The sequence below is a fragment of the Pecten maximus genome, unplaced genomic scaffold, assembly GCF_902652985.1.
Source record: "Pecten maximus unplaced genomic scaffold, xPecMax1.1, whole genome shotgun sequence".
NCBI lineage: Eukaryota > Metazoa > Mollusca > Bivalvia > Pectinida > Pectinidae > Pecten > Pecten maximus.
In genome coordinates this window covers 1-15,757 of record NW_022979285.1, presented here as the reverse complement: position 1 = coordinate 15,757, position 15,757 = coordinate 1, and the positions used below count along the sequence as shown (strand labels likewise).

Below are 15,757 nucleotides of genomic sequence, written 5' to 3'. Positions count from 1 at the left end.
TTTAAGCTTATATAACACACATACATGTTCATGTATCTGGAGCTGTACTTGTCATACAACCCTTCAATTATACAACACTTGTATTTGTAATTTCAGAATTTTCTTCTATAAAGTTACCTGCTAACAAATATATTATATACACATGTGGATCATGTGGACCTTAAGCCAAAGGTTTTTTTTACAGTTCAAGATAACATGTTTTTTGCAATATTGTTTAAAACCAAAATTTTGGGATACATTTTGATCAGCATTGAAGTGTTTCCCTATTGCATTAAGAAAATGATTAATTGTTCTTTACCTTAAAATGTATAACTGATGGGGATTTTACCTCTTCTTGTAATTAATGAAAATAAGCATGTAAACTATATTTATTGAATATCTTTATTGTGAAGAAAAATGTATATAAAAATTAATTATTTTTTGATGATCGTAAAAAAAATATATAATTTTTTGAAAAACATCCACAGGTAGATATTATACATATATGTATATGGGTAGTGTTAGATGCTAATTACAGGTAGGTAAGGCAGAGGTGCCTGGCACAGCATGCTATAAATGGACCCCTGGGGGTAATTGGGGGACTTGACAAAACTATAGCCAGGTGTTAAAACAGGCACACCTTAAAAACTGATCCTCATCTGATACATATATATAGGTACATGTAGTAGGGTGTTATGGAGGTCCATTAGGTGGTGGTGAGGTGGGGTTTGGGCCCTGGGGCCCAGGTGGCCATGACAACAGGCATGTCCAGATAGTACCAATTATACATACAGGTACATGTACATAACTTGTTGTGTAGATATTATCTCTTACAGAACATAAATGAGAATAAACGAAACTTCTGATTCTTGATTCTTGATCATGTACTATGAAATGATTTGATAGTTGAATTAACATATATTAGTGAATTAACAATACATTGAATTTAAAAATATTTTTGTCTGATAAAATAATAAATCTTAAAATATATGTACATATACAATGTACTTGAGAAAAAAATCTACAAACTGTCATCAAGGCCTAAGGTAGAATCAGAGACATATATACAGAGAGATTGGCAGCTCTCTATTTGCCCTTGTGTTTACATAGTGGCCCCTGACCTTCCCACAATCCTTTGCGGTCGCTCGGTTCAGTCTTCACTAGACGCCATATTGGAGAAAACTTGAAAACCAGACACATAATTATCGATAATTTCTATTTGAAATCATCACCAAGATCCAATTATGTGCTTTAATTTTATTAATATCAAAGTGCAGAAGTGTCATCAATATGAAATATATCACAATTTGCTGTCCAAGTGTTTGTATTTTGAGTATGAAAGTCAAGCACAACGCAGGAAAGATCGGCGGGAATCTCCAATTTTCGAAAAGTCCCTATGGGGTTTTCGAGAATACGGATAAATGACAACAATGTGCATGGTAATCAAGACCACATTCCATAAGTATGATAGTTTTTGGTTAATGTGGTAACTTTTGTAGTGGCCTAGATAAAACAATGTGCTTTTTGTGTGCGTTTAAAATTGACGATGTTTTGGTCGGACGTAATGGCTGCTTAATTACAAAACTTGGACATGTCGAATAGGACCCAATGGATTTTAGAAAATACGGATAAATGGCAACAATGTGCATGATCAATAAGACTATATCCCATAAGTATGATAGTTTTTGGTTAATGTGGTAACTTTTGTAGTGGCCTAAATAAAACGATGTGCTTTTTGTGTGCGTTTAAAATTGACGATGTTTTGGTCGGACGTAATGGCTGCTTAATTACAAAACTTGGACATGTCGAATAGGACCCAATGGATTTTAGAAAATACGGATAAATGGCAACAATGTGCATGATCAATAAGACTATATCCCATAAGTATGATAGTTTTTGGTTAATGTGGTAACTTTTGTAGTGGCCTAAATAAAACGATGTGCTTTTTGTGTGCGTTTAAAATTGACGATGTTTTGGTCGGACGTAATGGTGGCTTAATTACAAACTTGGACATGTCGAATAGGACCCAATGGATTTTCGAAAATACGGATAAATGGCAACAATGTGCATGATCAATAAGACTATATCCCATAAGTATGATAGTTTTTGATTAATGTGGTAACTTTTGTAGTGGCCAAAATAAAACGATGTGCTTTCTGTGTGTATTTAAAATGACGATGTTTTGGTCTGACGTAATGGCGGATTAACCAGAACATGTCGAATAAGATCCAATACTACGATACACACATGCGCATAGCCCGATTTACCTGCGCTCGCGTGTGTTTGATAGGAGACAGGACGCTCTCGATAAGGGATATGCTTGAGTGGTCACGAATAAAGGGAGCCACTATGTGTACGGGGAAATAGCGATGTTACTAATCTCTCTGTATATATGTCTCTGGTAGAATTAATCATTAATATAAAATACATATTAATTACATATAAAAAAATAAATGAAATACAAATAACTTTGTGAATTTTGAAATCAGGAAGATAAACCTTAATTTTACACTATAATCAGTATAATGAAATATTTTTAAAAAAATCTTAGAATACAGAACAGTTACATTATGATAAAAAAACCCACTACAAACCCAATTGATAGAGTTTTAATTCCTCTACTGCAATATATCATATAAGAACCGCAGCCAATTTTATTTTGAGGTTATATTAGATAAAATTTTATCAACATTTAAATATACCTGGTAAAGTCAGAATGACAGATATAAGGCAGTCAATTTACAAAGGTCTGTAAATGTAACAACTACAGGTATCTAACACAGGTGTCCAGTGGCACTGTCCATTACCTGTATAGGGGGATTTGTGGTCAAACCTGACTGGACATAGTAACTACATGTTTACCTGTAGCTTAAATGTAGTGCACTACTAGTTTAAACGTAGTACACAAGGGTGTAAAGGTTAGCTTACACTCAACTGTAGTTCATGTTTCCGTCCTCTCGAGACAGGGTTTTTTCTCCCAATTTTGGGATGGGGCCTTTTTGCCTCATTTTTGGAAGAAAATGGTGAATTGGGAAAGAGTTTTTCAGGAGCAAACTGCCAATTTTGGGAATAATTTCAATTGGGATTGGGGCCCATTATCGGCCCCAAAAAGCCATCAGAAAAAGCCTTGCTCGATAACTTATTTTTTTCTCAATGGAAGAGGGGAGAAATTGGCTACTTGATAGAGGGAGACAAATAAGCAGGTGTCAAGCAAAAATAATGGATCAGCTAATGACATTCATTATATGAATGATGCTATCAGCTTAAAGTTATGTAGTTGAAAGTGAAAGGAAGTGGGCCGACACAGAACAGAAGTTGAACAGACGTTACGTCAGTTTTTGTTAAGATTGTGATACATCTGATGCATATATATATATATCAAACAGAAACTAACAAACACTTCTGGCTCCTGCTGCCATTCCGCCTGGATGGTGAAATCGTACAGAATATTGTCTTCGCTGGAACCCACGTCGTCATCATTCGACTCCATCGTCTTAACCGAACTCGGAACCTCTCGGAATTTATTATTCCATTGAGTAGTAATTCGGAAACCTCTGAAATGTGTAATTTTGTCTAGGCGTAACTGTTAGATAAATTGACCAGGAATGAACATAATTTGTAATTATGATACATAGACAATTATTTTACCAACCTTTACGGTCTTGAAGATACCAATTTATTGTAATTTAGTTTTTGATTTTTGGCATGACATTATTTGATTTTATAGTGTAAGCTTACTGTTCTGTGCAATACTGACACATTGACCAGGGAAAATGTAAGACAATAATAGTAACAGAGCTCTTCCTTTATTGCTCGTGGATATCAGTTTGTAGGTATTTTGTATTTGTCTTCAAACTAATCTGTTGACACTGCTAAAATCAGTCAATTTGATAATAATTCCCTCTATTGTAAATGTAGATTAGACATCCGTGCAATTTTATCCTGATTGTAGCCTTCTCCTTTATAACAAAAACAGTTTACGCATTTCGTTTTCTATAGAGCGATAACGACTAGATTCTACATTGGCTGCGGCGTTATCGATTTTGGTGTTACTTTTATTATTTGACATGCTTTTCTTCTCCTTTCGGAACTTCTTAAAATAGGTGTTTCATACATATTTTTTAGCTGCAATAATGTCTCTCAATACATAACTTACATAATGATATAACTGGTTTACAGAACTTTACTTTCATTTTGCCTATATTATACAGGGTTTGAATCTATACTTCGTAATATTTATATATACATTATGAACCAATCATCAATTTGTGAAATGGAAAGGGACATTTACACTGAGCATGTTCCTGAGATGGATGATTCAGTAGGGAAAAGACAAACAAGAAACGTTCTGATTGGATGCACTGGAAGTGTGGCATCGGTCAAGGTGCCAATACTTGTACAGGAGTTGATGAACATAGATGATCAGGTAAAACAATTAAGCATTCTGCCTAATGTGTTGATTAAATATCTAAATAATGATGTATTTACGAATTGTGTCATATTATCTCATATCCTTGTTTCCAGTCTTTGTATTTACAATTACTGTTTAAATTGAACTTGTACTTCCTACTTTGCACAATTTCAGTTGGAAATCAAAGTAGTGACCACTGAAAATGCCCTCCATTTCTTTGACCACACATGTCTACAAGTCCCAGTTCTCCGAGATGCTGATGAATGGCAGGTAAAGACATGAAGGCCGATATTTGTCCAAATATGGCTCTCCATGAGTGTATACGTGGTTGCAGGACAACATTTTTTATATCATTTTTGATGTAATAATTAGACAATCTTACAGCAGGATTGGGGAGGAGAGAAGCCCCAGGGCCAAAGACAAAAATGAATTCTTAATCAATGGCTCATAGATATTTGGAAGTCTTCCTCAATACTAGACAAAAAGCAGATTGTTTCATTAGCTAGACTTGTAATTGGCCTAATATATACTTACATGTAGACTTGGCCTTCCCAGTCCCCATGACAGTCCTAATATTAAATTTGCAAAGAATACAGAGAATACATCCACAGAATCTATCACCATAGGGTGTACTATGTCCCAAATGAATGTACATTTGTAAGAGAATATGTTTTATTAAACGTTGATGTACATGTAGTACATGTGGATATCTGTATGCATGAAATTGTACATGGTGTTTGTATAATTGTATCACAAATTTTAATAATATACTCATCAAATACATGTAGATATATTGATTAGTAATAAATGATACAATTCTTGATACAGCTGCAAACTGCAATGCTGTCAGTATTAATTTTGTATACAGTATAATATCAATTAAAAAAAATGATCATCTTTTAGTGCTTAGATTCTTACGACCACTTATCAGTTTTAGCTTTCTCAAAAACAAACAGATACTTAACATTGCATACGAAATATGATTTTGGTTATTTTAAAAGCAAGCTTCTACTACATGTACATTCCAAATATATTCAATTCATCTTGCTTTTGATGTGACTACAATGTAGTACATGAAATATGTAATAATTCAATTACTGTCAATAATATATTAAACAACTTTAACTTGTGGTGATATGTTTTGTTTGAAGCATGATAATTGACCAAATTCTAATTGGTATTTCTTGCTATCCAAAAGGCTTAGTTAACTTCCTACTTCACGAATGTATGGTGTTGATACGAAAATGAAACAGCGGCTGTCTTACATATCCTATTAAATGTACCAGAAGTTATTCTAGATATTCAACTTGAAATTTAAAATTTTAGTTTTTTTTTTATAATACACAGACAAATCAATAGAAAATATCTATTAGATCTGTCATTGACAGATATTTTCTATTGATTTGTCCAAAAAAAAAAAATGAAATAAAGAAACAATTTAGTTTACTGGCTAAAAGACAAACAAAGAACAGCTGTGTTACACATGGAGATAAAATATTAAGTAGTAGCATTACTTTTGTAGGGTTGGAAGACAATGAAGGACCCTGTGTTACACATAGAGTTAAGGCGCTGGGCTGATCTGATGGTTATTGCTCCATTAGATGCAAACACACTAGCAAAAATTGCTAGTGGAATTTGTGACAATTTACTGGTAAGAATTTCAAGTTTTTGAGAAAAAGCAGTGAAATATAAATCTCTATTTACAAGTTACATGTTTCAAAAATTCATATGTAATTATTTAAGGAAATATTTAAAAATTGAGATTTTCATGTGCTTCATATGCATAAATATAGCTACATGTACATATAGGTATATTAAATATACATGTACTTTACAGAAAAAAAAATTAATGTGCCTGAAGATATTACATACCTTAGAAAATGAAATGAACATAAAGAAAATGAAATATTGAATTTTTCTCTTATTTTTTTATTAACAGACATGTACTGTTAGAGCCTGGGACTTGCAGCGCCCCCTTTTGTTTGCCCCAGCCATGAATACACACATGTGGAATCACCCACTTAGTGGCAAGCATACCTCAGAGCTGCGGAACTTTGGCTATAGAGAGATATCTTGTATAAAAAAGACCCTGGCGTGTGGCGACACAGGTAAAGGGATGTTGCAACTTCGTTATTGACTTTGATATTTGCAACTTCATCGAAAAAAATTATGGCTGACATTTTTCCAATAATTTCTTTCTTGTCCAGAATGTTGCAAATTTACCTCAAAATATTGTGATATTTGCCATCTGCACGATTCATGAATAAGATGATCAACATGTTGACAGTGTCAATAAGTGACAATAAGTAGAGAAACACTACACCCATTAAATGTGAACAGGTTCTTATTACTAGATAAATTGAGAGTGGATCAGCCCTAGTTGTACACAGATGAATATCGCTGGAATTATTTTTTGTTTTAGCCTGACAATTTTTCCAATTTAAAGTTCAGGGCAATTTTTGTTTTTGTTGTCCATATGGTTTGACCTGTTGGACCAAAGTTGTTTGTTTATGAAATAAAGATGGACCCGGTGATTTCATATTGATTCAGACGAGCCTGTATCAACATCTGCAGGTCCATCAAGATTATGTCTGATATATTACATTTGAAAAACTGACGAACCAGTTTGTCCACATACTGTAAATCATTTATAGGCCTGTTTCGTGTGGGATTTATTTTTGCGTAAACATGTGAGGAGAGTCAATCGCAAATTAAAATCCTTTGCGGTTATTTGCATGAAAATAACACCTTGGGATGGCGACCAAGCTGTCAGTTACCGTCGGTTACCAATGAAGGAATCTTGCAGAGTCTATGACTATAACAGGTCATCATTTGCGAAATTAAAGTCATTTCTAGATCAGCGTTCATGAAATCATATATCCGTGAATATGTCTGAAGAGTTAAGTTTGCGAAATAAAGTATTCGTGAAATCTTAGTGATTTACAGTAAACGAACAGGTCTCAGGACTTCCTCAATTCAAACTTATCGATCTGTAGTTAATGAAAATATATTTATGTAAAGTTTAGACTGAGGAAAGTGTATTAAAACTAATCTATGTTATCTTACAGGATATGGGGCCATGGCAGAGGTGTCCACCATTGTTTCACAAGTGATTGAAACATTAAATTCCAAATCTTCAGTCACCTGATCAACACAGTACAAGTGATGTGATGAGTTTTATTCCTGGTCAGAAATATTTCATCTAAGTCAAGTCAAAAGAAAATAAGAACTTTTATTATATTAAAATGGAGATTTTGCCAACATAAACACTAGTCCATGATTATTGCTGATCTCAGAAAACTATCCATGACATCAAAGTCATTTTCACAGCTCTGTGCAATTGTATGTCTTCAACAAGCTATTATTAAGACAACATATATGTATATATGAAGCCAGTAATGATATATAAATCAAAGGAGAGGGTCAGTGTGTCTTATACACAGTGTTAATCACAGGTGCCTGACTCGTTTTATAAAATAATAACATATAACTGTACCTAAATCTCATTTATATGTATTCTGATATGTTATTATTTTATAAAACGAGTCAGGCACCTGTGTGTTTATACAGTCTCTGTCACTCAGCTGGCAAAGCATGCTTCTTTGGCTCAATTGGTAGAGTCGCAGATTATCACACTGGAGACTTGCCTTCAACTCCTGTATTTTCCCTGTTCATCCACATTGGCACCCAACAAAATATTATGGTGATTGTATTGAATCTCAGTTGAGATTTCAGAAATGTGTATTCATTTCCCTGTTCTTGCAAAAATTCATGAAGGGTTACGGAAAATATTTAGTATTGTCCAAGTTTGTTGAATTTGATGAGAGAGTAGATAACATCATTGCTATTCTGGCATCTAAACGTTTAATTTGAATTTCATTCGCAACCTACGCTTTTTAATAATCATTCTGTCTCTCCCAGAGAGGGTGTTATAAAGGCTAGGGCCACAATGCTTTCCGAGAGACTGATCGTCATAAATGGGTAAGATGTTCTCTATTTTATCAAACACTTTGAAGCCCAAAACACCAGCTTAGTAAGATGTTACTGGATTGTTAAATGATTACGTTATGCAATTGTGAAGTCAACTTGTCAACTACCTTTGTGGATATCACAGTGGCAACATTTGGGGGACATCACAATTACAACCTTTGGGGGACATCACAATTACAACCTTTGGGGGACATCACAGTGGTAACCTTTTGGGGACATCATAATAACGTTTTAGGGACATAATAACAACCTTTTGGGGACATCATAATAACAACCTTTGGGGACATCACAGTGACAACCTTTGGGAGACATCGCAATAACAACCTTTTGGGAACATCACAATAACAACCTTTGGGGACATCACAATAACAACCTTTGGGGGACATCACAATGACGACCTTTGGGAGACATCACAATTACAACCTTTGGGGGACATCACAATTACAACCTTTGGGGGACATCACAATAACAACCTTTGGGGGACATCACAATAACAACCTTTGGGGGACATCACAATAACCACCTTTGGGGGACATCACAATGACAACCTTTAGGAGACATCACAATAACAACCTTTGGGAGACATCACAATAACAACCTTCTTGGGACATCACAATAACAACCATTGGGAGACTTCACATTAACAACCTTTGGGGACATCATAATAACAACCTTTGGGGACATCACAGTGACATCCTTTGGGGACATCACAGTGACAACTTTTGGGGACATCACAGTGACAACCTTTGGGGACATCACAATGACAACCTTTGGGGAGACATCACAATAACAACCTTTGGGGGACATCACAATAACAACCTTTGGGAGACATCACAATAACAACCTTCTTGGGACATCACAGTGACAACCTTTGGGGGACATCACAATAACAACCTTCTTGGGACATCACAATAACAACCTTTGGTAGACATCACAATGACAACCTTTGGGGAGACATCACAATAACAAACTTTGGGAGACTTCACAATAACAACCTTTGGGGACGACATAATAATAACCGTTTGGGGACATCATTATAACAACCTTCTGGAGACATCACAATAACCACCTTTGGGAGACATCATAATAACAACCTTTTGGGCACATCACAATGACAACCTTTGGGGACATCACAGTGACAACCTTTGGGGGACATCACAGTGACAACCTATGGAGGACATCACAATAACAACCTTTGGGGGACATCACAATAACAACCTTTTGGGCACATCACAATGACAACCTTTGGGGACATCACAGTGACAACCTTTGGGGGACATCACAGTGACAACCTTTTGGGGGACATCACAATGACGACCTTTGGGGACATCACAATAACAACCTTTGGGGGACATCACAGTGACAACCTTTGGGAGACATCACAATAATAACCTTTTGGGCACATCACAATAACAACCTTTGGGGACATCACAATAACAACCTTTGGGGGACATCACAGTGACAACCTTTTGGAGGACATCACAATGACGACCTTTGGGAGACATCACAATAACGACCTTTTGGGGGACATCACAAAAACAACCTTTGGGGACATCACAAAAACAACCTTTGTGGACATCACAATAACAACCTTTGGGGACATCACAAAAACAACCTTTGGGGACATCACAATGACAACCTTTGGGGGACATCACAATAACCACCTTTGGGGGACATCACAATAGCAACCTTTGGGGGACATCACAATAACAACCTTTGGGGGACATCACAATAACCACCTTTGGGGGACATCACAATGACAACCTCTGGAGACATCACAATGACAACCTTTAGGAGACATCACAATAACAACCTTTGGGAGACATCACAATAACAACCTTTGGGAGACATCACAATAACAACCTTTGGGAGACTTCACATTAACAACCTTTGGGGACATCATAATAACAGCCTTTGGGAGACATCATAATAACAACCTTTGGGGACATCACAGTGACATCCTTTGGGGACATCGCAGTGACAACTTTTGGGGACACCACAGTGACAACCTTTGGGGACATCACAATGACAACCTTTGGGGAGACATCACAATAACAACCTTTGGGGGACATCACAATAACAACCTTCTTGGGACATCACAATAACAACCTTTGGGGGACATCACAATAACAACCTTCTTGGGACATCACAATAACAACCTTTGGTAGACATCACAATGACAACCTTTGGGGAGACATCACAATAACAACCTTTTTGGGCCATCACAATAACAGCCTTTGGGAGACATCATAATAACAACCTTTGGGGACATCACAGTGACATCCTTTGGGGACATCACAGTGACAACGTTTGGGGACATCACAGTGACAACCTTTGGGGACATCACAATGACAACCTTTGGGGAGACATCACAATAACAACCTTTGGGGGACATCACAATAGCAACCTTTGGGAGACATCACAATAACAACCTTCTTGGGACATCACAATAACAACCTTTGGGGACATCACAGTGACAACCTTTTTGGACATCACAATGACAACCTTTCGGGGACATCACAGTGACAACTTTTGGGGACATCACAGTGACAACCTTTGGGGACATCACAGTGACAACCTTTGGGGACATCACAAGGACAACCTTTGGGGAGACATCACAATAACAACCTTTGGGGGACATCACAATAACAACCTTTGGGAGACATCACAATAACAACCTTCTTGGGACATCACAATAACCACCTTTGGGGACATCACAGTGACAACCTATGGAGGACATCACAATAACAACCATTGTGGGACATCATTATAACAATCTTTGGGAGACATCACAATAACAACCTTCTTGGGACATCCTCTGGCCCTGACACCATGTCTGGTAGCCCGAGTTTCCTCTGGCCTTGACACCATGTCTGGTAGCCCGAGTTTCCTGTGGTCCTGACACCATGTCTGGTAGCCCGAGTTTCCTCTGGCCCTGACACCATGTCTGGTAGCCCGAGTTTCCTCTGGCCCCGACACCATGTCTGGTAGCCCGAGTTTCTTCTGGCTCTGACACCATGTCTGGTAGCCCGAGGTTCCTGTGACCCTGACACCATGTCTGGTAGTCCAAGTTTCCTCTGGCCCTGGCACCATGTCTGGTGAAGGCTTACACCAAAGACATGGTGTCAGGGCCAGAGGAAACTCGAGCTACGTTGTGGGATGTACGGGTACGAACTTAAGCTATCTAAAGGTCTCTAGCCATTTTTTTTTCTTTTTGACGCCAACCGCAACGGCGCCTGTCACAACTTTCTCGCCGTGTAATCCTCTAACATTACTGGAGTATACGTACTCAGTAACAGTAACAACGCTATAATGTTACTACAATGTTGTTACGATATATGGATACACTTCACATTCTAATAATCAAAATAATTAAAAACTGAAAAATATCCAATACATGTAGTAATAATATCTTTTATTTTTACATTTTGCCTAATGCGAAGGTTTCTGATATTTTATCGGCATTTTTGAAAATCTGATATGGGCCGACTGTTTTACAGTAAGAAGGCCGATAAAACATCAGAAACTTTAGGAAAATATAAGTGTGACACAAGTTCAGATAACAGTATAACAATGTACAACGCTATACCCCACTGATTGTATCGCTAGCTTCGTTCCATATGCTTGAACATGTCCGTTTGAGACAATTGGTTCTGGCAGTTCAATTCCATTGTTTTATTACAGTTACATACTTGACAGATGATTCATATAATACAAACAGAAAATAGCTATTTTTTATGGTAATATATTTTATAAATGGTTTTCAAATTTTGTTATATAACTTCTATCATATTTACATTACCAACCCGAAGAAAATGCTCCAGAATGTCATACATTTGTGTTTTAATGGCACCAATTGCATAAGAAAGGTTTGATTTCTTCAAAAATCTCACCTGCTGTCTTTCAATTTGGTACTGGAACACTGTCTCGCAGTTTTGTCGGCCTTAATTCTGACTCAATTCCAAAAAGGTCCACATGTCCTTATATTGCTGATGTACTGACATTTATTTATTTTCCATCGAGACATCTTTTGTAGGTCTTCTCATATCTTGACTGTTTTGCAAACATATTCAGCATTGTGAGGATAAAACCAGGAGCTATGTCTTGGGCAGTGTGGGTGTGATAAAATGTGTCCTTGCCTCAACAGGTCACAAATTAACTTTTGACTAATCTCCGAAAAGTATCTGTCATTTATGTTCGGCACTTCCCATGAATCTTGCGAAGCGGTCATGAAATAGCTTGAAATCTTATTCTCCATTAGGACATTGTCATCGTACCTCCTACCCATGGACCTTTTGTTGCTATTCCGTCGCACGATCAGGTAAGCAATGCTGTTTGTAGGTAACTCGCCTTACCTTAGTCCATATTTCTACCTGATCCCGCTTCTTCAGCGTTCTTAAAGCTGACGGAATAAGTTTGGCAAGGTAGTCTTTGCTGTATACTTCGTTATGTGCTTCGTCGTCTGCATGTTAATCCGTTTCACAACCATGATTTTAAGTAGATGATTTCAGCGGTAAAATCGTCGTGTTCTCCAGTAGTCATTACTGAAGAACACGACGATATTACCGCTGTGAGTAGTGCCCTTATCCCGTTGATCATAAGATGTTCAATCTTCAGCTCCCTCATTAGATCCATTTGTCCGAGTTCGAATAGCGTTTCATTCAATTTGTCTCTATGGTTGAAATCGCTTATACTTAAGTTATAATACAGTTGCCAGGCCCTCCACTTGTTCTTAGTATTTTTTTGGTCCTGTTTGGTGTAAGATGCTGGGCATAACAAAGAAATTGTGAGATTTGTACCTAAGTTTTCAGGTCTAGACGGACTTCGTCGTGGTGTTCCGTTGATGTTTTCGGAGTTTTCAATGTCACAATTACAATGATTCATGTTTCCATTATTACATCTGAAAAAAAAAGATCAAAACCGTACACTTGGTTCAGTGTAGTTTGTGTCACAAACGTACACAACAGTTCAAAATCGTTGCAATACTGGTTTGATATCGAACACAAATTTCGATCATAATAAAACGTATTATAATCAAACTATATATCAACTGAAAGGGCAATTTATGAAGATTTGAAAACTTAATCACTGTAGAAGTTTAACCCAAAGAAATCTGCAAATCGAAGCCCGACAAAGCTGTAGTGGTATTGTCTGTTCATGTTTGACATTCAAATCAATTTTCTGAAATATTGGAAAAAAGAAAAACATCTCTGTTAAGGCTCGGTAAAGCCTTAGTGCTACGTATCACAGGGGGTAGACTCGGACCTACGTCACAAAAAATAATGATTGTCAGGTAAAAAAATAGCCCCACCCGAGTATGACCCGTATGTCAAGGATATGTAGTCGTGGGACGATTTTTTTTTATCTGACAATTATTTTTTTTGTGACGTAGGTCTGCGCCTCAATACCCCCTGTGGCACATATTTTAACATTCATAACTTACCACGCATCGCTAGAATGCCCGTAAAGCAAGAAATTAACTTTCATAATTCATAACTGTACCGACGTTGTTATGTCGCCGAAGCGATACCGGAAACGAGTCAAAATATCGTTGCTAGTTACACATAAGACAATGGGTTTTGTTAAATACTGTTTCAGGCAGCAAATACATATAACAATGAACACTTCGATGACAAATTGATCGACTCTTAACAGTGCTGTTGAAAATTGTCGCGCTTTCCACATTTAATAATACTCAATACATTTGGGTTCAATCACCCATAAATATCCCAAACCTAATCTAAGTGATCATGTCTTACGACTGCAACAATCACGGTTTGCCCACACATTTCGGAAGAAAATCGAGTAGTCACAAGAAAGAGACCAACTACGTATAGTTGTGGAACGTGAAGAAACGTTAGAAAGAAAACGACGACTTTTGACCTCTATCGTTGTCTAGCCGAGGTAGTAATTAGTGCTGGATGAGTTAATTATTTTAACAGTTAAATAATTTAATTTTGTATGAAACACGCATTTTCATTGAAATAATTTAGTTATACCTCCATAACAAAATTTTTGACGTTGCGAAATGTAACGTCATTTTTGATTGGCTGATGACGTTGCGTAATAATTTATCACAGAAAAGAGTTCGCCAAAGAAAGTGAAACATCTTGGTGTGTATAAGACGAAATTAAATTATAAGAATTAACATTAATTATTTTTTCTGTTATACAGTCATAACATAAAAAACTGGAGTGTACTCTCTTCATAAACCGCTTCGCGGTTTATTTAGAGTACACTCCAGCTTTTTCTGTTATGACAGTATAACAGGAAAAATAATGATGTTAATCCTTAAATAACACTAGAAAATGTCAACGTGACAATAGACAGTGATAATATAACGTTGCTGATTTGCATGATTTGAAGTATCAGTTAATATTGATGATCCCCGACTCATAGGAGAGCATGTGAGGGCGTGGTCTTGAAAATGTAGGAGATAAGTGATGGACAGCTAGGTGTTTGAGAGAAAACAAAGGAAAACCCATTTCATGATTATTTTACCGTTTAAAAAATACATCTATGTAAGATATTTCATTTGATATCATTCTAACGATAATATAGCATTTACGTTTGTTGGAATGTTACTGATAATTTGTGATAATATAGATAATGATATATCATGTTTTTTTTACATTGTTTCTAATGCACCTACTAAAACCTCTAATATTAGCCGAAATAGTTTAATAGTTTGGTCTTAACATGTAAAAAAGTGTTGAAAGTGTTTTTTTTTATAATGATCTTTTTATTCAAGTTTTTCGTCAATGCAAAGTACATAAAATACAAATACTCCCTTACAAACTCACACATACATACACAAAACCCTGTTTATTAATTTTGTTTGCTTTCTCCCACTTATACATATGAACAATATATGAAATTCACAGAGATATATTATTTGCATGTATATACCACACACATCCTATGATATACATTTCTTATTTCATAACCATAATCGAAACATGTACACACTTCATGTATGAGATATAAATATCTTATTTGTATACTCACACAATCGTATATAAACATATACATGTATCTCATTTACATACTTGCATTTACACACATCCTATGATACATAGATACTCATAAATATGTACACATATGCTGTATGATATAATTGTCAAGTAGTTATAACGACAGTACAGACAAGTAAATTGTCGAATTTTCGAGGCAATCTGTCCCGTTATCGAGACACAGTAATACGAGGCTATATAGTATATATATACAAATATAATTCCTTACCCCAAGTACCTGTGGGCACAGGTACATTACATACGATCACATATAGACATAGAACATGGAACAGTTACACAAATATATAAACAAGTGTAAACTGGACAAAGTACGGTGATATTAGGACAATACGGGTACACAGAC

At 36.3% G+C, this 15,757-nt stretch overlaps 1 protein-coding gene across 1 annotated transcript; it reads left to right on the top strand.

Annotated features, from left to right (window-relative positions):
* Nucleotides 1-3,961: 3,961 nt before the first annotated feature.
* LOC117318440 (phosphopantothenoylcysteine decarboxylase-like) lies at nucleotides 3,962-7,652 on the top strand. The gene is made up of 5 exons (XM_033873426.1): nucleotides 3,962-4,405; nucleotides 4,565-4,660; nucleotides 5,913-6,041; nucleotides 6,330-6,498; nucleotides 7,459-7,652. Exons 1-5 carry the CDS (start codon nucleotides 4,229-4,231, stop codon nucleotides 7,536-7,538), a joined length of 651 nt encoding a protein of 216 aa, XP_033729317.1. The 5' UTR covers nucleotides 3,962-4,228; the 3' UTR covers nucleotides 7,539-7,652.
* Nucleotides 7,653-15,757: the final 8,105 nt, after the last annotated feature.